Here is a 26308-nt window from a genome sequence, read left to right on the forward strand (position 1 = left end):
TTTAAATGAGATTTTGACGTGATTATTTGTCAAATTATCAATGCCGACCTATTGTTCAGAACTGCAATTTTAATATTTTGTTTTTGTTTTTGTTTTTCTCATTGGCTAAAAGCATAGAGAATATTCTCTGATAAAACGTTATATTAACCGCTGGAAAAATAATGAGAGGTTGATATTAGATTTGGAACAGCTATTGTGAACCTAAATAGTTGTTTTCCTTGGCAACGTCAATGACATAGATTAATGACGTCATGCAAGTTCTCGTTTTTCTTATTCTTCTTTTCGGTGTTAATTAGTTTTATTAAATGTTATTGTATACTAGTATTTCAACTCAAAGAAGTTATCAACTGGTGAAACAGATAATATATTCAGTAAAAAACATCAAGAGCAAATACTTGAAAATTTGAGATGGATAAATAAAAGTCATGTAATGAAACAATTGTTGACTTTTGATATCAGTTGACCTCGGTGAATATCATATCTCTGGGGTTGATAAATCATTGCATCAACCTCATCATTAATCAATAATTGTATATCATGTCTCTGCTCTAAATAACATTTTCATTTTATTATTATATACAAATTGCTGAACATTCTTTTGAATATTTAATGTATGCTTTAACAATATGACCATTCAAGTGCAACAAATAAACGGGAAAAAAGTGCTTCTTCTTTCTGAGGTACATTTCATAAACGTTTGGAAATGAACACATGTTTTTTTTTCTAATGTTGATTTCTGATAAACGGAAATAAATGTTAAGAGTGTAATGATTAATATACTTAACCTTAGAATAGCCATTACATCGGATGTCGCCTAAAACAATTAACACTTCCTAATTATTTTTTTTAAATTTTCAATGTTGGATCTTAACTTTAAGTCTAATTATATGTTAGATTAAAAATAAAAATCAAGACGCATGTACTTATTCAAAAATGTTAAGTTTTAATGTTAAAGGAAGTACATAATAGGTTAAGATAAACCATGATTTTATTAAATATTATTTTATAAGTATGACAGGAAATCGCGGTAAACGTCCGACATGATGAAGCTGTATAAATCATGTAAAATCCAGGGAAGGAACATGGCTGTTGTATTTTTGATACGTTTGGTGTTTTGTATTTGTATTGGATCAGTGACTTCTGCAGAAGGTACAGTGGCCTTTAATTTACAAATATCTCAGCATTTTGTATCATATTTAAATTTGCTTTGACCGGCGATCTATTTTTTTTATGTATACTCAGAATGTATGAAATCTGAATTTTTTTTTTATTTACTAGTTTAGTGTGTTTAATTCTAAAATTTATTTATGCACAACCACCTTTGAAACGCATTAGAACCTTTTCTATTAAACATTGAAAGTTATGAAATACACAGTGGATGTTATACATGTTATAAGATTTGCGTTTTTTGTTTCTTAGAAAGGAGTAGATTAAATTACAAGAGCTTGTTAGAAACACATAATTCAATTTCTCGTCCTTAAACTTTTATGGTTATTTTTTTGTTTGTTTTGTACAATTTCTTGAAAAAAAGTCTTATTTCCTGTGTAACTTTTTATGCATTGCTCTATTTATACCGAGCGTTAGCCAGGAGTAAAATATCGGCCATTATAATGCCTACCAAATGTTAAAATGATATTAGAGCATGACACGATAGTTGTGTATAATTAAGTAGATCACATACTAACTATACTTTATTAAAAAAAATATTCATATGGAAATAATACGTCAATCTATTTCTTGCTATTTCCATGCGGGTGTATGTAGTAATGGATATAGTACAGTTTTTTTTCAGGAGTCTGAAACATATTTTTATTGAATATTTTTTAAACTAAATGATTTTTGTAGATTTTTTATGGTGACATTTTTAAAATAAGGTAATTAAAAAAAAAACAAAAAAAAAAAACCGAGATTTGTCTACTGCCACGACTGCCAAAATATATAGACACTCGTTTCTGAAATATTTGATCAGAATAAGACAAGATTAAGACCAAAAGTTTGACAGCAAAGTATATAACTCGTGACTAGTAAATTTGTCATTACAGAAAAGTCAAATCCGTTTAAGGTAAATTTTCTTAAGGAAGATATAACTTCAGTTTTCATCTAATTACATTCCTTTATTCGGAATTAAAAATCAAGAAAAATATGTAATTTAATTGGTGAATTATTTTTAGGACATGATTCACATGGTTGATGTGGTTATTTACAACAAATAAATCACTAGATGGTAAAACACGATGCCGAAAAATAAAACAAACTTTAGTCAAGATTCCTCGGTTTTGTCCATTTCTATTGTCTTTCATTGTTACATTGAATATTGGTAACCTACCCAGTAACTCTTTGGTGCTACATTCATGTTTCATTAATTTTAAATAGTACACAAACAGTGACCAAAATGGGGTGAATAAAGAACCCAATACAATTGGTGTGTACACTCTTACTTTCAGTATGTACCGTCGTTTTACCATTAACGTGCTCTATTTTTTGTCCCTTCTTTTTAGTAACATCAGGTCAATATGTTCCCGTTTTTGTAAGGTCAAGTTAATAAGTAATTTTTGTTAAAGAAACGTTTGACATGATTTGATAAATTCCAGCTTTTGATTATGATATTGTTATTCACCTGAATCATAGGGCATTTCAGCTGTTTCATAACCCTTGCACCTGCTTTTCACAATCGTACGTTTAAGTAAAATATTGTCTCCTCTTATCCTGAAATTATTTGACAAATTTGGGCTAGACAGGAATATTGTAATTTACATAAGATCCGTATGACAAATCCCATCTTGTTTTGATAAAACATTGTCAATTGCGATTCTTGATTCTTTATATTTTTATTCTATGAAAAAATAATTCCAATTATTTTCATATTCTATCTTACATGAATGGTGATAGGGAAATATTTTATATCAAGAAAAAGGAAAAGTTAACTTCTTGAAATTTCCGGAACAAACTTGAAATTGATATAATCCGTGAGAAATTTAATGAATATTTGTATTTAGGCACTTTAAATTTAAAATCACCGTGACCGAATGGCACAAACTATTGTCCCTACAGATTGTTTTAAATGAACAGAGATAAAGAGGTGAACAGTAACTTCCGCAAAGACCGTGTAATACAATCCTTACTCGATTAAAGAAACGTGAGGGAAATAAATATAGGTAGATCAAGTAAAAAAACCCAACCCAAAAACAATATGGTACCTACGTCATTGATTAAGGTTTAAGTGATTTTTTAATTATTCTACTCGTCTGCGTAAAGGTCAAATATTTTAAATGTAAATTTTTGTTTCTCATATGTTTTTATTTTTTTTTTATTGGGAAAAAAAATGGTTATAATTAGACTTTAAATGTTCGTTCATTTATTTCACTTATAAGGTTTTTTTTTACTATCTTACAAAAGTAACCTAGGTCCAACATTAACGTTATATTTAAAAGCTAAGTCATATACAATATTCAAAAGAGGCGAAAGATACCACCAAAGGGACATTCAAACTCATAAGTCGAAAATAAACTGACAACACCACGGCTTAAAAAGAAAAAGATTAACAGACACACAACAGTACACAAAACACAACGTAGAAAACTAAAGACTGAGCAACGCGAACCCCAACAAAAACTTGGGGTGATCTCAGGTGCTCTGGAAGGGTAAGCAGGTCCTGCTCCACATGTGGCACCCGTCGTGTTGCTCATGTTCGTACAAACCCGGTAATAAATCTAATTCGGTAGGTCACATTCCGGGAAAATGGGACTGGATTGTAGTTACGACAATAGGAACATATCCGCTATCATCTGTGAAACGTATATTCCATAACGGTCAACCAACTCGTGGTGGCGTCCGCAAAATTTACGCAGGGATGATTTCAACTTCACCACTTGAAACTCTTGGTTTAATAGCTTCCTTGTTAGCAGCAACCTTCTATCAAGGAAATCATGATTGGATATACAAGCCCTGGAATATCGTATTAACTGGGAGATATATACTCCGTATGCAGGCGCTGCAAGAATGTTGCTACATAGAAATGGAAAGTTCACAATTGGGAAGCTGAAATTATCTTTTTGTTGTAAAGTTCTGTTTTCAACCGAGTCGACCCTCAAATGCAGACTTAACTGTATTTGGTGTATCCTTTATCTCAAGTTCGAAGGGATAGATATGTTCAACATAGTCACCAAATTTTGAATTATTTAGTTAGAGAACATCATCTATATAGTGGAAAGTAAAGTTAAAGGATACTGCAAACTTCTTTTCTTTCTTCCTAAGAAGTTCCTGTATGAAGTCAGCCTCATATGAATAAAGAAACAAGTCGCCAAGAAGAGGGGCACAGTTGGTTCCCATAGGAATGCCGATTATTCGTTGAAAACACGTCATCCAAACGTAACAAATATGTTTTGATAATGTCAGTTTCAGATAATTTTTTGTTTGAATCGGAGTGATTTTTTACAAAGTAGGATTTGTCCCTCTCTAAGACAAGATACTTGTATCTGCGTTGGCCATTCTTTTTTATGAAACAAAGCAGGACCAACTCTTTCAATTTGTCTTTTAGTTTGGAATGGGGAATACTTGTGTAAAGTGTAGAAAAGTCAAATGTTTTAATACTATACCAAGATGAAAGAGTCTTAGATTGTATGTACTCTAAAAGATCTTTGAAACTTTTTAGTATCCACATCTGATTAACGCCACCTCTAGAATATGTAGTTTCACAATAACTTTGATTGCTGATAAAATTGATGGTAATAATTTAGAAAGAGGTTTCGTGGAGTACTTGGAAGACCCAGCAATATCACGTTGTTTGTAAGGACACTTATGTAGTAAACTGTTCGTTCAGTAGATATCACATACTGCTTAATATTGCATATATCATCTCAAATCTTATAAAATTAGGTAGTTCACGGATAAAGAAAACCCCTACTCAAACTTATCCGAATTGAGTTTTAAGTGGGTTCCTGCAATTAATGTCTCTCAGCTGCACAAGAACCCTATACTTTTAATTTAATAGGACTTTTCTGTACTTAACATTAAGCAAAGATATCATGTTTTGGATAAAGGACCACTGCAGCTTGGGTTTTATTTATGTACATTTGTGTATGGTTTGCTTATCACAAATTTAATCCCGAAAGAAACATAAATGGTTTACTATAAATAAGAATACCATAGATAAAGAAGTACGATGACGGCTATAACTCTACTTGTTGCCAAAATATGAGCGTCTACTCCTTTCAAATGGTCGTTCCTAAAATCGATAAGAGACGTATTCTAGTTGAGCATTCTGCTGTTCAAAGTTTCTCTTTTTCTAACATTGTTTTAAGATAACCAATAACTCAAAAATGGGTACAGCTCGTCATTTAAGGGTAAACATTCGAACAAGGAGTCGACTGACGACCCCGGCTATAAAACCTCTTGATCATGTCAAGTTGATTATTTTTGCAAATTATAGTTTCTCAATTTTTACTTCAGTTTTCAAGATAATAGCTTAAACTGCGAAGTTTGCTAAAAATTGACATATCAGGGTAAAAACCTCAAAATGGGTTGTCCAATTTCCCTGAAAAAGAAAAAGTGGATAGATCATGACCTACTGATCATTTTAACCCAGTCAGTTTTGCTTTAACTGTGCTATATGTGAGATATAAGGCAAACAATTGCATTTGAAACCATGTGTTCTATTTATAGTCATAACAGAAATTAAAAAAACATTTTTTTTACAATTCAGCAGAACGACATCCAGGGCTTGTATTTCCTATCATGTTTTCCTTGATAGACGGTTGCTGCTTATAATGAAGCTATCAATCCAAGAGTTTCAAGTGGTGAAAATGAAATCATTACTTCGTAAATTTAACGGACGCCATCACGAGTTATTTGACCGTTATGGAATATCTGTTTCCCAGGTGACAACGGATATGTTCCAATTGTCGTAACTACAATCCTGTCCCATTTTCCCGGAATGTGACCTTCCGATTTAGACTTTTCATCGGGATTGTACTAACATGAGCAAAACGATGGGTGCCACATGTGGAGCAGAATCTGCTTACCCTTCCGGAGCACCTAAGATCACTCCCAGTTTTTGGTGGGGTTCGTGTTGCTCAGTCTGTAGTTTTCTATGTTGTGTTTTGTTTACTGTTTGGTTGTCTCTTTTTCTTTTTTAGCCATATCGTTGTCAGTTTATTTTAGACTTATGAGTTTGAATGTCCCTTTGGTGGTATCTTTCGCCTCTTTTGAATATTATATATGACTTAGCTTTTAAGAAAACCCTGTAGAACTCGTGTTTCTAAGATGAAGGTTCACTTTCTATGTTGTAATTATATACAGACTGTCAAATTGGGCAGATAATTAGTTAAAACATATATATATATTTATTCATTATTAATTATTAATGTAAGATCATTAGGACACATTTTTACAATGCACGAATAGGAATTTCAGGTGAAAACATTTATGAATGGTTTAGAATTTTCTGCTTTATTAATATATGAATAAGAGTGTTTTGAGAAGTCAGCGGTACTCATTTTCCAAAGTTTTAGTAAATTTTGTACCAAGGCAGGAATATGACAGTTGTTTTCCATTCGTTTGACGTGTTTTTAGCTTTTAATTTTGTCATTTGATAAAGGACTTTCCGCTTTGAATTTTCCTTGGAGTTAGGTATTTTTGTTATTTTACTTTTAACTCCAGTTTTAAATTAAGTCACTTGCTGATAATTGCCATTATCAGTTGTACTGATACGAAAAGAGCTTGTAATCACGGAAATGGTAGTCGAAATTGGACATCTTCCGTGTAAGTTATCTTTGTTTATTACAGGAAACAGTCGTCAAATTTATTTAGGAAATCAACATAGCAGTTCATACTTCCAGGTTAGGAAAAGGCTGAGCGCTCACAGTCATGTTTAACTCCGCCACATTCGTTGTGTGTCTGTTCCAAGTCAGGGGCATGCAATTTAGTGGTTGTCGTTGGTTGCTGTCTGGCATATTTCTTTTTCGTGTATTCTCTTAAGCATTAATCAGCCCATTGTTTTTCTCTTTTTGATTGTTTCACACTTTTTGCCGGTGAATTTTATAGCTTACTATACAGATTTGGGTTTTGATCATTGATGAAGGCCGTACTGCGTTTTATAGTTACTTACATCCTCGTCCTTTGGTCCATGATTGCTAGTTGGAAATCATACCACATCTCCTTTTCTATACTGTCTCAATATTGTACCATCTCAATTTTAGTCAAAATAGAATATCATATAAAACTGAATATGGAAAAATTAATAACAGGTTTGTGGGTGTAAAGAAAAGAAATTTTGCAAAAGTTTTCTCTTACGTAAGGTTTTACAGGATATCAGATGATGTACTTTTATAATGTCCGGTTAAGTACATTATGTGCACCTAATGTATCTGTAGTGTGTAACACATTGGATAACAATAACAATGTAATTAGTACCAGTGTAGATATGACTTCAGAATATTTGGTCTTTGTGACATTTTGTTTGCATGTTGGATGTCAGACCCTTGGTGAAGGTATGGAAAACTAGATATACGAAAATAAACTCGTAATGCAAAACAAATATCCTATATTTGAGTTTCATTTTTATTTAAATATTTTAATACTAAAAAAGTTGAAGAGATTGTAATATACAATAATATATCCTCTAGATTGTTGAGAAAAACCAAGGTTGATGTTATAACGTTAATGTTGTATACATTGTAAGTCTTATTTCTTTTTCGATTTATTATAATAATTCTGTCAGTGATACGAACATGCAATACATGATATCGTGTATGACTAATATTCTGCAATTCAGTTTGATTCAAATTGACCTGGTCGTCAGATGAACAATTTCTCCATGAATTTGGTTCACGCAAAGAGCCAAATTGCAATTTTCGAGTTACATATATTATAGTGTACTCAAAATATTTGTTAACAATTAATTTTATGCAGACAATGTTTATTCACAAACTCTTCATTCGGTTTACATCGTATTTGAGAAAACTTTGATACAAAAGTACAAATTTTATATGTTTTTGTAAAATTTTGCATCGAAGGACATCCATAATCAAAATGAACCTATTTTTATTCAGAAGATAATTCACAGCTTTACTTTCGACAGAATTTTGCTTTTGGGTAAAAATGTTTTTTTTTATATTCATTTGTGGAGAAAGACTCAACTGTTTCCCAAAATGTTCAAAACTGCATTTTTTAGTCATCTACATGTACCAGAATTTACGAGTTTGATATGTGTTCAGATAAACGTCATAATGGTGTTACAACCGCAGAGTATACACATAAAGTTTAAGATATATTGGAAATTCTGTGGAAATTGACCTTAACTCTTTGTGTCAGACATTTTCTATATAATATTTTGATATACTATGAAATATTAAGTCTTCTGATAATCCACAAAAAATAAAATAAGAAGTTCTGTCTTGAAATGTTGCAGACTATCCTGTTTATACTGAATATAAACTTGATCATACATTTTACAGTTTACTTGTGGTCACTAGTACTGTTTTATTGGGTTCTGGCAAGTAATTCCTGGATCTTAATATAGTTAAGTCATCTAAATTTAAAATTTAAAAAAAAGATGAAAATTTTAGAAATGATAGTTAAAGTTAGGTTTAGTTGTGAACCAAGATATAGCTTTGACTGGTTTAAAGAAAACCCCAGGCATTGTGAAATCTGTTTTGTAGCTAAAGCGGCAATGCTTTCATCTCGAGCAGTTCTTGATGAAATAAAATATCGTCAGATACATACTGGGCGTATATTTTTCTGGATTCTTTTGGATAAATTGAGGAAAATGCATATGAGACTAATGCATGCAATACTAACAACACTTTTGATCTCATTTTAAAATCAAGTTGAAAGTACAAAACTATGACTAAATACATGACAACTACATTGTGAATACTATCTATTTAATTAAACTTTTTCATTATATACAATATCATATACAAATATCGCAGGTATATTTTTCTATCTAAATAAGAAGATGTGATATGAGTGCCAATGAGACAACTCTCCATCCAAGTATTGCATATATAACACTTTCCTTAATGCATATACCATAGATAAACATAAAAACATGACGCCACCAAAACGGTAATGGAATTCCAATTCTCCAAGAAGTTGATCACTTCTCCCTACTCCTACGTGGTAGGAAAAGTCACTTCTCCCTCTCTAAAATCCAAGATAAAGCCCTGCTGATAGACAATTTATGAATAGAAGTCTTCATATACATTATTGTTTAGGAGCCAGCTGAAGCCCGCCTCCGGGTGCGGGATTTTCTCGCTGTGTTGAAGACCCATTGGTGGCCTTGGGCTGTTTTCTGCTCTATGGTCGGGTTGTTGTCTCTTTGACACATTCCCCATTTCCATTCTCAATTTTATTGTAAAAATGTATGTCTTAATTGTTTTTTCAGATACTCGATTTCATATACCACCTACAAATAACAGAGACATTTGTTCTACATTTAACGCGCTAGAAGCTCATTTAAAAGTCGTTAAATCTTTAACAAAAAAAAAAAAAATGGTGTCAAAACAAGTTTGTACGCTATCAGAGTTTTAGATTCTGACAATTTTGTCCTATTTCTGAATGTATTAAAAAAACCCTGCAATAGATCTCTCTATTTGCCTATTTATTATTTCATCTCTTTTTATACCAGGCTTTATCACATATCTTTGGTATTTTCAATTCAGTCTACAAAATATCATACTGCATTTATACCTCCTTGTCGTTTTGAAATACCTTAGCATTCAAGACTTAACATATGTAAACATTGAAAAGTGTTTGTAAATATTAAACGACACAAGTCATGTATTAAGTATTGCACTTCACAAAAGTAAATAATTTCAGTAGGTCAGATAAGTACGAAGATAAAAATTTATCTTTCATTTTATAGATTTATTAAAAATCGAATAACCGTTGAGAAGTATTACAATAACTAGATTTTTTTTTATATATGACAAAAACCGAGACAAAGGCTGTTTGTTTGTTGCCCGTGCAGAAATGATTTCATTTTTAATTTTGGGTATCTATTTGTCTACTGGAAGTTTTTTAATTTCGAAAGGTATGTATAGAAACACATTAGTTAAGTTTCACAATGAAAAGTTCCAATAATTTTTATATAAGCCTTTTTCTTTGAAAAAGTCAACAAAAGAGATATTTCAAGCACAGTTGGTTTTCTTAGTCCGTAAAGTCAAAATGCATGTTCATGTGTCTGAAGAGTTTCTGTCAAATATCAATTTGCAAAATAATATCACATAACTGGCATGTATATAAAAATGAGAAGATGTTGTATTATTGCCAATGATACAACTTTCTACAAGAGACCATATGACGTAACACTTAGCTTAAAATTGAGAATGGAAATGGGGAATGTGTCAAAGAGACAACAACCCGACCATAGAGCAGACAACAGCCGAAAGCCACCAATGGGTCTTCAATGCAGCGAGAAACTCCCGCACCCGGAGGCGTCCTTCAGCTGGCCGCTAAACAAATATGTATACTAGTTCAGTGATAATGGACGTCATACTAAACTCCATACACAAGATACTAAAATTAAAAATGATACAAGACTAACAAAGGCCAGAGGCTCCTGACTTGGGACAGGCGCAAAAATGCGACGGGGTTAAACATGTTTTTTGAAATCTCAACCCTCCCCCTATACCTCTAGCCAACGTAGAAAAAACAAACGTACAACAGTACGCACAGTAAAACTTAGTTCAAGAGAAGTCCGAGTCCGATGTCAGAATAGGAAACAAAAGAAAATAAACAAAATGGCAATAATACATAAATAACAACAGACTACTAGCAGTTACTGACATGCCAGCTCCAGACCTCAATTAAACTGATAGAAAGATTATGTCTTCATCATATGAATATCAGGCACAATCCCTCCTGTTAGGGGTTTAGTATTATACCATCATAAAGTATATGAGAAGAACATAACCCGTGTCATGCCAACAACTGGTTTTAGAATAAATATGTTTAATTCCGATGCAAAGACCCTATAAGTGAATCAATATTAAAGCCAAAATATGCAATCTTTAATGACCTGACAACAGTATCGTAACTATATCCCTTCTTAATAAGTCTGTTTAAAGGTTTTGTTAGCTTTTGAGGTGAATACTGACATTTTTGTGCTTTGTTAAGAATATTACCATAAAAGATTGGATGTGAAATACCCGAACGTATAAGATGTCTGCATGTTGAGTTATATTTACGAATGATGTCCTTATACCGATGATAAAATTTAGTAAATGTTTTGACTAGTTTATGATATCGAAAACCCTGGTGTAATAATTTTTCAGTAATACATAAATTTCTCTCGCTAAAATCTAATACGTTGTTACATACACGAGCGAATCGTACAAGTTGAGATATATAAACACCATAAGATGGTGACAAGGGAACGTCACCATCTAAAAATGGATAATTAACGATAGGAAATGAAAAATCATCTCTTTTATTATTAAATTTTGTATTAAGCTTCCCGTTAATGATATAGATATCAAGATCGAGGAAAGGACAGTGGTCATTGTTAGTATTAGCCTTATTTAAAGTAAGCTCAACAGGATACATTTCTTTAGTATACATACTGAAGTCGTCATTATTGAGAGCCAATATATCATCCAAATATCTAAAAGTATTGTTAAATTTGACAGATGTTGTTTCGATGGGTCTTTGCTGATTTTAGTCATAAATTGTAACTCATAACAATACAAAAACAGGTCCGCAATAAGTGGTGCACAGTTAGTCCCCATTGGAATTCCGATAACTTGACGATAAACGGAATCTTCAAAGCGAACAAAAATGTTATCAAGTAAAAATTCAAGGGCAGATATAGTATATATATGATTGTAATTGTCATAAAAACTGTAGCAAAAGATGCAACCAACAGAACTTAGCAAAAAAAAGAAAGAAAGAAAGAAATCATAAAGTTATCAAATTTCTTTTTAAAATTGAAATAGGCAAACAAGGGAAAAATAAATTTAGTATTGATTGCAAATGTTTGAATTCTATATAAGATTAAGGTAGAATTTTCACGGAGTTTTGGCGAATTCAGATTACAGTATAATTATGTAGGCATTTGTCTGTTGTTGAATACCATATGTGGACCTCTACGTGTCCTTCCGCTTTATCGTGTCATTTGTCTTATTTTTATCTACATAACTTTTCTTGACTTGATCCGTTCGATGTGCACTGATTGATGTTTTAATCTGGTAAAACATGATCCATTTATCAAGTGCAATTGAATGTTTTTGTTATTTGTTTGCTTAGTGCTGATATGATGAGTTAAGCCCTTTCCAAAGTTCTGTTTGTTCTTATGTTGTGCCATGACACCATCTAAGCTAGGAGCCAGTAATTCAGTGATTTTCTTTTATTGCTGTGTCTAATATTTGTTTTTCGTTTAGTATTTTAGCATAGAACAGACTGTTGATCTTCTTGTTTGAATTGTTACTTATTTTTTCATGCCGGTGATTTTTATAGCTTACTATACGGTATAGATCTTGCTCATTTTTGAAGGTCATTTGGTGACCTATAGAAAGATCCACCGAGCTTCGGTAAGAAAACTAACATTCATAGTCAGTAGGATTGGAGTCGAGCACACCTGCCTCGTCTGGGATTCGAACTCACAACCTCAATGTTGACATGCTAGTGATAAAGTAGTTGGACTTCAGCCTTTGAAAAATTTAATCTTGTGATACTGCCTGATCTCAACTGAAAACTCGGTATGTTCTATCAACGAGATAAACCTTTTTTGTTGACGTCATTGTCAAACTGCGGTCTTTATTAGATTAAGGTTCTGAAAAGGAATTCAAAATATGGCCGTGTTTACACCACAAAACTGATGCTTCTACGAAAGTTTTAAGGCATGGCAGGACCTAGATATTTAAAAGTAATATGTAGTCTATGTTTCCGAAAATTAAAAACTTACATGGATTTTGATGTGCATTTTTTTCCAGTCTGCAGAAGATAGAAAAATAAACAGACGCGCGAGTTTCATTTGATACGGTCCACTCAGATACACAGTTTAAATCACCTATTGTTTGCAGATGTCTATTGTCCATCTATTGTCCATTTACAGCTGTTATCCTAATACTAGCAAGTTAAAGGTTTGGACATTATCAAATAACCAAATTTACCTATATACAGGTTTAACTCCGCCTACTTATATTGTTTGTAGATGTCAATCTTAATTACAATGCTTGAACAAACTTTAATACAAACAAAGCAAGCAAGCAAACCAAACCTTTAACTTGCTAGCATTAGGATAAGAGCTGTAAATCAATACTACTCACATCATTTATTATATGAGGGAAGCGTCAAAACCTCTTTCCCAACTTAGTTTATTTTGACACCTTCTGCAGGAATGAAAAAAAAAAAAAGATTAGAAAAATCCAGAAAAGTTTATAATTTTCTGAAACATAAAATGCATTTAAAATTTAATTATCTAGCTCCTGCAATGCCTTAAAACTTTTCCAGGTGCACAGGTTTGTCTGTACTCAGAGTAAAATTTGTGGTGTAAATGCGGCCATATAAGCCAAAAGGTTATGATGAACCTTAATTTGTATGTTTGTTAGAATTTTTAGTCAGTTGTGTTGTATATCTGTGATGTATGTTTACACAGTTTTGACCGCAAGATCCCAATTTTTGTCATATTAAACTATAATGTCTTAAAGGGGCACTAGCTTCGAGATACATAAAAAAAAAATTAAATTCTGATTTTTTTTGTTCAATCATTAATGAAAGTGAAATAGTGAAATAATAATTCGCTATTAGCAGCCAGTATGGTTCATTTTTGTCATGATAAGCTAAGAAACATCGATGATGAATTATTCACTTGCAAGTGAATAATTTGACCTCATTGAATCCGTATTCATGCGAACTTCAATTTAACCCCTTAGCTAGAGATGGATTATGCATGATTGATGCGTGTTAGGCTATTAAAAGAAAAGAATGTCAACATTGAAAGTGAAACAAAGGTAAATCATTTGATTGACTGATTCAATCCACAACAAAATCATTCTTATACAGATAATTAACTTATTTCTTTAACCTTAAAATTGAAATCAAACAGACATAGAAAAATCCATTTGCACAAGGTCCATATACCTATTTATATTTATGTTTATCGAGCCCATGTCCTGAATATTGTTTATTTTAGACTTTTTATAATTTGGATAAATTTTTTACATTGTTAGAAATCTAATATGAGAATTTGAGTCAAATCGGTGAACATAAATTTAACAGCTAGTGCCCTTATAATCGCAAAATGCGTGTACCAAGACATTATTTTTCACTTGTTACGCTGACGGATACATGTAGCGTGTGACTTCGTTAGTTGTTATAGACTTCCGAATTTTTGAATTTGCCTTTCTCTTTGTTTTTACTGTGCTATAATCTTGATAATGTACAGCTAAGGTGTGTATTAACTTCCTCAGATATTCTGCACAGTTCAAAAGTACTCTAACCTTTAGGGGCGGGTCCAAGAATTTTCACAAGGGGGCGTTCTTCCTCAAAATAGAAGAAATACCGGCGAGTGACATATTTTTTCCAATCAAAGGGTATGCGTCCTCTTCGCCCTTCCCCCTGAATCCGCCACTGATCTTGTAGTTACGACATAGTTGATCAATTAACAACTTTGTACAAACTTCGTCGTTCCAAAATATGAAATGGAAAGTGTTTCTCATTCCTTAAACTGGGAACATGTTATGATATTTTGTGTACAAAGTAAATCTTAATCAGTGTTTCAAGTGAAACAAGATAATAATTTATTTTTGTGATTTCTGCTAAAAAAGAAATGTATTTTAGAATATCTAAATAATTGAAATCTGATATGGATTAGACTTTGAAAAGTGAAACTTTTTTTCTGTTTACTTTGTACTATAAATTTAGGTACATCTCTCCTCGATTTATCTTCTTCTGAGCATATTTTTCTTGATGGGAAGAAAAGCAACTAATCTTTACTCAATAACCCTTTCATGTATGATTTTTCATAAACCGACAACAAACGGTACTAAAACTGTAGGAGATGTATGTTATCTTGGTTTTACGTCATTAAGACAGCAATCATACGACAAAAACAATCCAAGGACATCTAGAGAGCAACATGTAGTTTTCCACATTAGATAGGTGTCTACACAATATGTCAAGTTTTAAATCCTCATGAATTTATATAAAAATTGTGAATATATTTAACAGAAACAATAAAACATCTGCCATTGAATCGCAATTTCCAAATAATCTAGGAGGAAGCCTCAATATCTAAAAAGTTAATAATTTAAAAGTTACCAACCTTTTATTACTCAGATGCGTATTTCCCCCTTTCGTTATCTACAAGATAACTTTCATAGGAGCCGTGAATTGAATATCGTCCGCAAATTTCAAAAACGTTCATGTACATTGATGGTGTCATATTTATTGTCCAATCAAATTGGTATATATCATTTAATCTGCACGGTCGGGGTGACCCTTTAATCGTTCGGGTCCAGTAGGGTCATCTAAGCCGTTCAGATTAGATATATATACCGATTTGCTTGGTCAATAACTTTAACTAAAAGTCATTTCTTTTTGCAAACAAGCATGGTTTCTCAATGACGGAATTTTTATGTAGGTTGTATTTTTTAATTATTTTTTTTAATACATATCGTATATATTTCATATCAAATTTTGATATAGATACATTTTATCTGTAATTTATCTTTACAGATCAACACAAATAATTCGCCAAAATGTAAACTTGACTCCAAAAATTTTAGTCCAATTGATACCATGGCCATGCTTATGATTTAGCCCACATGTCTCGCGCCCGTTATAAACCTGTTTATGCAGAACAAGAAACATATGCTTTATTGATTGTTTGATTCATATTGAATAACAACTTATTGGCCACGCCCCACTGATAACTTACATGTCAAATGTCAGGCAGTGTTGTCAAAATAATATGACGAACGACGAAAAAGCTGCAAAAGTTTTAAGATTATCCAACGTTTTTATTCTTCCCGAACTTTCTGTTTTGATCAGTATCAGAGACGGATTCCATTCCAGTTTTAAATATTATTCTGTGTTATTACATTATGGATTAGGACGTATTCATCATTGGATTATTATCTTTGGACATCATTACTTATTTTGAGCAGTATTATAACTATTCAATTTATCAAATAATCAACTAAAATTACCACTTTTTTGTCCATGAGAAAATCAAGTTAACTTAAACATGTTAAACTGATTTATTTTTACTTTTGAAGTTTATTAATTACTTAACATTTTAGTAAAATCAGCCATCAGAATTGTCTTCATTGTACATTGATTGATTGATTGAATTTTGGTGTTTAACGCCACTTTCAGCACTATTGGTTATTTCGTGGCGACCAATTTGTAGTGCCGGAAAGAACCAACTACCTTCGGCAGGAAAACAGGCAATCCTAGTGGATAAAAATTGATGTCGAACGCACCTGCCACATGTGGGGTTTGAACTCACTACCTCAAATTTTACAGGCTAGTTATACACTAGTTGAACATTTTAGACCACTCGGCTACTGAGGCCCCTCTTTACTGTAGAAGCGTTTTTAAAATTGCCTAGACAGGAAGAGTTTCATGAACTAAGAAAGGATGATATACTGCAATTAGGGCAACATTACATTTGGAAGTTAACAAATCTATGTCAAAGAACACGAACATCATACCCATAACTCTAAATCAAGTATTGCATCTCACATTTGACATATTCAAAAAATAATTAGTTTAAATTGGTGTTCCAAAACAGACACCTTAAGTTGATGCTATAGTCGCCCTGACTTGTCCATCGTAAACTTTGCCAGATATTTACCTCTGATACTACTCAATCAATTTCAACCAAACTTGGGGTAAATGATTCTTATGGTATTTAGTCAGTTAACAAACATGGCCACCATGGCTAAAAATGGAATATGAGTGTATGATTTGTCTTATTTATTAAAAACTTTTTTTTTTAAGAAATCTGACATGGCAAAAATGCGCAGATGTCAAGATCTGTGTCTACCTATTTTCACAATTATCTCAAAAACTGTAACAGATATGTAGAAAATGTAAATAGTAAAAATGAGCATGTCCGTCGGATGATACGTTAAATCCGAGGTCCCGTGTTCAGGGAGTACCACGCTCTTAGCACGTTAAAGATCCTTCTCAACAAGCTCTTTTTGAATGGTCCATAAGTGACCGGTTGTTTGGCAAAATTATTTCATTCTGGTTTTTATAATTTAACTATTTGGTAATTTGGTTTTCATGGTCTAACTTTTGTCTAAAATCTGTTAGTATTCATACTTTGATGATTTATAGTGTTTCCTTTTATGTCGTATTGTTACACCACACATGTTCAACCCCGCAACATTCTTTATGTGTCCTGTTTCAAGCCAGTAGCTTCTGTTCTAGGGATTTTCGTTTATTTCTGTCTGCCATAATTGTTTGTTGTTTTTTGTGTTAGCATAAATCAGAAAATTGGTTTTGAAGGGTTCAATGTTGTCTTCCTAGCTAGTTGGCATATTAAAGATTAATAAACGGCATATACGGTATGAGTTTTGTTCAATGTATCAACATCCTTTGGTGGATAGTTATTCATTGGCAACCGTACTACAAATCTCTATTTTTATATTAAAATATGATATAAAAATTATAGGGCAATATTCATGTAGCAGATAGGTTTTATGAACTTCATTTCAGTTTTCCATTTTTTTAACTTTCCATTTTCATCACTATTTTAGCAGCACCTAAATACACACTTTTTTGGATAATTTTATCCTGAATACAGATTATATTTCATTTTTTTCAGAAACAAAAAAATAAGGTAGTTTGAATCATAACTAATTGTTAAATATCTGTGACATGTTTAGAAATACAGTATTGCGATTTTGCCATAGAATTTTCTTCAGCTGTAAATATACTTTATTATATTAATACACTTACTAGATCGTATGTATATTTTTTTTTAATGTATTAAAACCGGAAGCAATATTAAGTGCACCAGAAGAGTAATCATATCACTGGAATCAGAGGAGTCAAAATAGTGATTTTTATAATTTGTAACTTAATACTTTTTTTTTAAAATTACATAGCAAACCTAAAAATTGTTCATAGTTATGTACGTGTACTTAATGCATTGTGGTGAATCGCGTCTTGTTTTTTTTTATTACCCTTTTTAAGGCAAGATTTTCTAAATTTTAACAATTTCATACTATCCATACAGACATTTTAACTTCACTTTCTTCGATATTCAAAATAATTTGAAATCCATTTAAACTGCAGTGCATTATTTCAATTTCAGAAGTTGATTGTTATAACCGATACAACAAGGGAATAAACTATATCGGAAATATTAGTAAAATACCATCTGGAAAACCTTGTTTAAAGTGGAGTGAAGTGGTAAAACATCCTTCACATAACTACAGAGAGGAACACAACTTCTGTCGAAATCCATTACCGTCAGCAGTTGACAGACCATATTGTTATAAAGCTGGAAATAAATGGGCATATGAAAAGTGCATCATTCCAGTCTGTGGTAAAGTAGTACACAATAATGTCATGAAATAAATGGAATATAGGCCATACTTATAGAAGGTTTAAGCTCCTCTTTTCTAAATAAAACAGCATTTCTGAATAAATATTAAGATATGAATAAAGCTGAAATAAATAGCTATAAAAAATATATGATAACATTTTTGGTTAAGTATGTGCGTAAAGAACTATAGTTATTACTAGTGTAACATTAAAACGGTTTGAAAAACATTTAGGAAGGAAAAATGACAACCATTAATATTATTTTATAATATTAATTTCCAGCTTCAGAGGAATCTGCTTATATGTAAAATAAAGTTATAAAATAAAATAAAATAACTACTACTACTACTGCTAATAATTTTATGTATGTGTGCCAATTATCACTAGTTAATTGTTGATTATTGTAATATAGATTGTAGAAACTCAACACAAGACCGTGGTTACCATGGACAGATAGATATTACTAGAAGAGGTCATAATTGCATGTATTGGAAAAGTGCAACTAAATACACATCAGAGGACCAGAACTATTGCAGGACACCAGAAGGAGATTCTGATAACGCGGGAGGTCCGTGGTGTTATACAGGTCTTACTGATCCACGGTGGGACCGATGTAATATACCAGTATGTGAAAGTAAGTTTTGAATATGTGTTCCGAACACATGATTATTTGGACCCTATGCGTATTGTTTGACCCTATGAGAATGATACTCGTTTGGTTATCAACGGGCCGGACAATATGCGTGTTAAGACTATTTTTTTTTTAATTAATTCTTATTTCCATCGCAGAAACACACAGCTCATTCTCCTAACCCAAGACGGGAAAATTTACCTTTTGAATTCCTTTATCTTTGACATATTGTTATTGTTATCTTGCCTTCGACAGAGTCAATTTAAAGTGCCCTTTTCATGTCAGATGTTTCGTCCGTAAGTAAAACCACAAGCATTTGGGGCATAGACCTCTTTTTCTTTTTTCCTTAGTGATTAAATTATTTGTTTAGAAAAAAAATCGTCTAATTTCTACTTATTTTCATTTCATTTATGTATTTCTGCTCCGATTTATACGATCTTACTGTTTTGTAAGATCGTATCAATAGCAACAAGAACACATTAAATAGCTAAATACAATTTGAAATATTTTAGAAATTTTAATTTACTAAAACAGTAATAGTTCATTCAGATATTTGTTGAAGATAATTTCCAAAGTCGACATTTTGTGTTTCGTATGAACAAATCTATAACTACCATGTAAAAATATGTTTACTATAATTCTAACTTGTGGGTAAAATTCACTTTATTTAATTAATTCTGTAACAATGGTTACCATATGATTAGATAAGTCAAAATTTCATTTTTAGCTCAGCTGGTCCAGGTGAGCTACTGTCATCACTTGGTGTCCGTCGTCGTCGTTCGTCGTCGTCGTAAACTTTTTCACAGATCTTCTCCTCTGAGATTACAGAACCAATTTCAACCAAACTTGGGGTGAATGTTTCTTATGATAAAAATCATATCTAGTACAAAGTTAATGTTTGAATCCAGTCTGACAACCAACATGGCCGCCATGGCTAAAAATAGAAAATAGTGGTTAAAAAATAAATTTTGGTTTATATTTCACACTAAAGCAATTACAACAAAACCGACGGGATAAAAATGATCAGCAGGTCGAGATCTATTTGCTAGAAAATTTTTAAACGACGCGGACAACCCAACTTTGGAGTTATTGCCCATGCAATAATTATTTTTATGAAATTTATCAGTTTTTGGTTATTATCTTGGAAACTTTTTTTAATAAACTGAAATTTTAAACAGCAAAAATATTCAGCAAAGTAAGATCTACCAATGAGTCTAAGGACCGATTTCGTCGATTGATCCCGTATAGGAGTTATTGCCCTATTTCTATTGAATGTGTCAGTCTTTTTTTTAGGAACTATAATAGATAGACAGAAACTTTGATGACGAAAATATGCAGCAAAGTATAACCAAAAAATAAGTCGTCATGACCAAAATTGTCAATTAAGATTTTTTTTTTAGAATTTATTACACCTTTTAAACGTTCATCATGTTAATTGCCCGGACCATAAGCGTATGGTCGGACAATACGAGTATATACGCATATTGATATGGTCCAAATGCTCATATGGTACGGAACATATTCATGAAACTGAATGTAATGATAAAAAACAAATAGATAGGAAATTATAGTTTATGGAATCAAACACTGTCATTTACTTGTAGTAGAAGCAGTTTAAGAATGTTTTAAATCTGAATGCAGCTATATTGAATGTTTAGTTATATCAATTACACCAATTATGTATTAGTAAAAAAAACAAAAAGACTGTAGATTTTATGACCATACAATTGTATAGTTTGTTGCAATTTTTTTGTATAGTGTATCTGTGATTTCTATGTACATTATGTAGTTCCATTTTTCGGTGCAAATAAATCAAATATTTTTCCATTATGTAATGTTAATTCAATGGATTAACTCAACATACATTTAATAAAAAAATATCATTGATTTGTAAAAGTGTATTATAATACATATACAATAAAACTTTCTCAGTGATTATAATACAAATACAACAACGCATGATAAAGTTTTTTTTTATTCAAACATAACAGAAAATAAATAAAGAACTATGTAAAAACAAGCAATACAATGTTTGAAGAACTATATGTTTAATGTTGATATTCCAAAATACAACATTATATTTAAAAAATCACAAAATAATATATTAAAAAAGTCAACCCGGTGTTTGTTTGGGTTCGTGTTGTTCAGTCTTTAGTTTTCAATGACTGTTTGTTCGTTTTTCGTTTTTTGCCATCGCGTTGTCAGTTTGTTGTCGGCTTACGAGTTTGAATGTCTCTTTGGTATCTTTCGCCTCACTTTCATAAACAATATATTTACTAAGTCACAAAACACAATTTATTCACATAATCCTCCGTTTTATAAGAGTTAGATAAGATGCTGCGTCAGACTCTTCTAATATCGCGTTTATTGGTCGTTGTTGGTATCTGTCTTTCAGTAGCTAAACACTGGGGTCTATCACTCTGTATCAGCGTCTTTTTGGTAAAACATGACAACAACACGTATTAAGTTTCATGCGTCCGAAGCGCTTTTTCTGGATTTACCTTCATCAGAAACACTCAAAGCTAAATATTTGAAAGCCTATGATGTATAAGAACATAAACAGTTGAAGAGCTATATAACCAAAAAAGACATAAAAAAAAAGCCAAATCCATCTAAGGTCAACTTTGCCTGAGGGAATTGAAACCTTAGTTTCTAATAATTTCAATTTTTTTCAACGGACAATTTTAGAAAGGTTTGTAACTGCGAGTACTTTCAAATCTGTGTTAAGTGTCTTTTTGTTGTTGGGATGTACAAGTACCCGTCCACGTCCACTTTGCGTTTTTGTTGGATGTATTTCTATTTGTATCCATCTGATGAGTAAAGCCTTTTTCAACTGATTTTTATAGTTTGTTCTAATGTTGTACTGTTACACCACTGTCCCAGGTTAGGGGGAGTGTTGGCGCCTTGAAACTAGTTTAACCCCGCCACATTCTGTATGTGCCTGTCCCAAGTCACGAAACTGTAATTTAGTGGTTGTCGCTGTGTTTCATATTTGTTCTTCGTTCATTATTTTGTACATAAATTAGGTCGTTAGTTTGAATTGTTTTACATTTGTCATTTCGGGGCCTTTTATAGCTGACTATGCGGTATGGGCTTTGCTCATTGTTGAAGGCCGTACGGTGACCTATAGTTGTTAATTTCAGTGTCATTTGGTCTATTGTGGAGAGTTGTATCATTGGCAATCATACCAAATCTTCTTTTTATAGTTATAAATTATGTCAGTACCGAAGTACTGACTACTGAGCTGATGATATCCTCGGGGACTGATAGTTCACCGGCAGAGGTATCGACCCAGTGCTGTAAAAAATGAAAACAATACGTATTAATTTTCATGTGTCCGAAGCGCTTTTTTGAATTAAGCTTCATCAGGAACGCATAAAGCCGAATATTTGAAAGCCAAGGATGTATAAGAACCTAAACAGTTGAAGAGCTATATTACAAAAAACGAGCTCTTCATGTTGGATACTGGACAAATGTACTTTATGTTACTGCTTGTGTCTTCATGAGTAGTTCGATTATCTCGTAGATGTTAGGGTGGGCATTTTGATCTCTCTTTTTTATATGCTTGTGCAATCCTTCAAGATGGTTGATGGTGCTGGGTCCTTCGGTCAAGTAGTGGTTCCATGAAAAGCAGTATCATTCAACTCAAACTCTGTCACATAGTTGGTAACAATTGTTGGAATTGTATTGTTGGCAACTTCACAAATGTCTTCCAGATCGAAGCAAGAAAAAAAAAGTAGCTTGGATGGAGAATATTGTTCTCATAATGTCAATTATAAAACTCGGTCACTGTATAGTTGCATTTATTTGTTAGAATTCATTGTTTTATTCTATATTAAAATTTCACAAAGGTTAATTACAGAAAAAAAAAAATAGATAGATGATGTGAAAAAAATATAAGAAATTATTAATGGGACTCATTTTATTTTCCTTATTTTACTTCTTCTAATTTTTTTCAGAATTTTATAAAAAATTCAAAAATATTTGACAAAACTATAAACAATTCTGTATAGTTTGTTCAAATATTTATGAAATTCAATGCATTTTCCTTGAAAATTTATAAGAAATTTCCACAAAATTTCACATCTTTTCTAATTTTTGTTATACATATTTTTGCACATTTCCCTCAATTTGATAGTAGAAGTAAGTATTATTTATAAAATTTTATTGGTAATATACAGGCAAGAAAATTAATCTAGAAATCAACATAATTGTTAAAAAAAAAGGGAAAAATGTTTTTATAAAGCTGCAATTAAAAGTTTGCAAACCAGGATTGCACCGTTTATAATACCCTTATTTAAAATATGACAGTAATTCGGCATTGCATTTGCGACAATTTAAAAAAAAAAATACAATGCATTATAGTATTCATTGCCAAAAAAATAATTAGAAGGGGAAATTGATGAACCTAGTTTTTGCAGCATTTGTTTGATATGTCTTATAAAATAACGAATTTCAACGTTATACAAACTACTTAATTAGTGTTAAAGGTAAAAGATAAATGGGTGCATTATATTAAAGCTGATATCGAGATGAAAAATATGAAGTTTTTTAAGATTTCAATATCAAACTTGTAGTAGTCGATTCGATAATAAAATATTCTGAGTCGAAACTAATAAGAAATAATTCTAGTATAATTTGCATATCTGCAATACTTGAAGGTGATTTATCCGTTATAATTTTTCCTTTGGTCTACACTTCGATAGAGTATGATACCGAATCAGTTTTCTTAACTTGTATAAACTCTGAGTCAATTTCACTGTGACATATTCATGCGCGATACACATGTCACACATGCATGAAATCCATGGGTTTCAATAACGGTAAAATTACAGAAAAAAAAACGACAAATGTTTGAGATTAGGTCTATATTTGTAGTTTATCAATCTTGAAGGAACACGAAAATGCAATAAAAAATAATTTTTTTCATTAAATAAAAAAAATATGTGACTACGGAAATCCATAACTCATCGCCCGTATGAAAACAGGACCAATAAATCAACTTGGTGTGGTATGTTTTTTTTAACTATTTGTATATCTCATATCTGAGCATATTACGGAGATAATTATAAGCTCAGAGTAGTTGTTGATCTTTTAAACCAATGTCCAAATATGATACTATTGATATTAAGTGAGACATGTTTTGTGTAAACCCAGATAGTTTGTTCTTAATCGCTTTAGGTGCAAAATGTCCCGACCTTTCTGTTATTCCCAAATTAAAACCACTAGATGGTAAGACTATATATCGATATGGAGAGATAGTGAAGCTGACATGTGAAACTGGATACAGATTGATAGGATCAAAGTCTCTGACATGTCAAAAATCAGGGCATTGGAACGGCACATTACCTAACTGTCAAGGTTCGTAAAAACTACTTTATCAATTACAAAAGAAATGGTATCTTAAATCAAATTTGTATTTAAAAATTGTGTATCAACCACAAGAAAAGAACTAACTTCAGAAATGAAACGTATTGCAAAATGTATGAAATGGATTATTTCCGAATTATAAGTGCACTCCGGTTTTTTTATTGGGTTCGTTTCACTCAATGTTTAGTTTTCTATGTAGAATTTTGTGAACGGTATTTTTACTGTACGTGATTTGGCAATGGTGTTTTTTTTATCATTTTCCACTTATTGTTTTTGATTACATCCTTTGTATAATCTCATTTTTAAAGCGTATTTTGTTTTTATTACATTTATAATTCTATCCATCTAATATTTTCACGGTAATCTTAATTCATTATGACAATTTCATTTACGTTGGTATCTGACATGTGCAAAGCAGTTCGTAATGTCAAAATTTAGAAAGCTTCATGAACAAAATTATAAATACCCTATTCATTATTAAAAATAATTCTAGATTAAACCTATATATATATACATTTGTCATAAAATTGAGTATAGTATTGCCTCCTTCGTCATGAGTGCACATTTAAATGTTTTGCTTGTTTTCAGATTTCATTGAACGTAATATTTTAATTACAACACATCTTCTATAGAAGGATACAAATATCATAAAATTTTACTCAATTTTATGATATTTGTATCCTTCTATAGAAGATGTGTTGTAATGAAAATATTACGTTCAATAAAATCTGAAAACACGTAAAACATTTAAATGTGCACTCATGACGAAGGAGGCAATAGAACATCAACATCAACATCAACGAAAATAAAAATTAACGATTACTAAAATGAAAAAGTCGCCATGTTTTTCATTATTTGCCACGAAGTAGTATCAAGATTTGAATTAAGTTATAGTGAGTTGATGTGGATAAGTTTATATTTGAGAAAAAAATATGTTTTGTTTGTAAAGTATATCGTCATATATCATTAGGTATTGTAAAACATATCTATCAAGTGGTGTTTTGTTGTTTCTGTATGAAGTTTAGTCATAAACAGTTCAGGAATAAATTTGGAATACGAAGGAAAAATAGAAGTTAGAGTGCAATGAAGACGAAGTCAACATGTCGGTTAGAGGAATGAATAACATATTGTTTAATAGAAGAAGGATAAGCATGAATAGAATTATAACGGTTAGCTTTTTAATAGAAGTCAGGAAGATTTACTCCAGTAATACGTAGCAATATGTGAGAATGATCTGTTTCATAACAGATAACATGAGTTTATATAATACACATCATAATTGCTTATTCTGTTTAGTTTATCATTGTGTTAAAACATTCGGAATAACACTAACATTTAAAATCTGAACCATTGGTATATGCATTCTTTCATTGTTACAGAAAAAAACAAATTTGTTGTTTATATTCATACATGTTTAATATGTTTCAACTGACAGTCGTAACCTGTTTTGAATTGAGAACATTGCCCAAACAAAAGTTGGACCCAGTTCAAACAATATACTCATACAAAGACAATGTGACGTTTAAATGTGATAATGGATATGAGTTGTCATCAGCCGATACCATAACCTGTCAAAGTGATGGAACATGGAGTAAAAAACAACCAAATTGTACAGGTATATATGATGCAATAAATAAACAAATAAAAAGTACACTGGATGCAATTTAAATGAATATCATTTAATAAACTGTTTCCCGATTAAAATTATTTTCAGGAATAATTTTTATATTTATCTAGAATTTCTTTTTAATACAAAGAAATGGTATATATTGCACTTGTCTGTTGTAAAAGAACGTGAGTCTT

The 26308-nt window shown here is 31.6% G+C and overlaps 1 protein-coding gene across 1 annotated transcript in view; it reads left to right on the plus strand.

Annotated features, from left to right (window-relative positions):
* Positions 1-1046: 1046 nt before the first annotated feature.
* LOC127732075 (receptor-type tyrosine-protein phosphatase S-like) overlaps positions 1047-26308 on the plus strand; it is a 60666-nt gene continuing 35404 nt past the window's right edge. The window contains exons 1-5 of the mRNA XM_052241133.1: positions 1047-1149; positions 18272-18505; positions 18917-19138; positions 24317-24496; positions 25941-26120. Coding sequence (XP_052097093.1) covers positions 1083-1149; positions 18272-18505; positions 18917-19138; positions 24317-24496; positions 25941-26120 — 883 coding nt within the window. The 5' untranslated portion in view covers positions 1047-1082. The remainder of the gene's footprint in view (positions 1150-18271; positions 18506-18916; positions 19139-24316; positions 24497-25940; positions 26121-26308) is intronic.

This window comes from Mytilus californianus, unplaced genomic scaffold (assembly GCF_021869535.1).
Source record: "Mytilus californianus isolate M0D057914Y unplaced genomic scaffold, xbMytCali1.0.p SCAF_1, whole genome shotgun sequence".
NCBI lineage: Eukaryota > Metazoa > Mollusca > Bivalvia > Mytilida > Mytilidae > Mytilus > Mytilus californianus.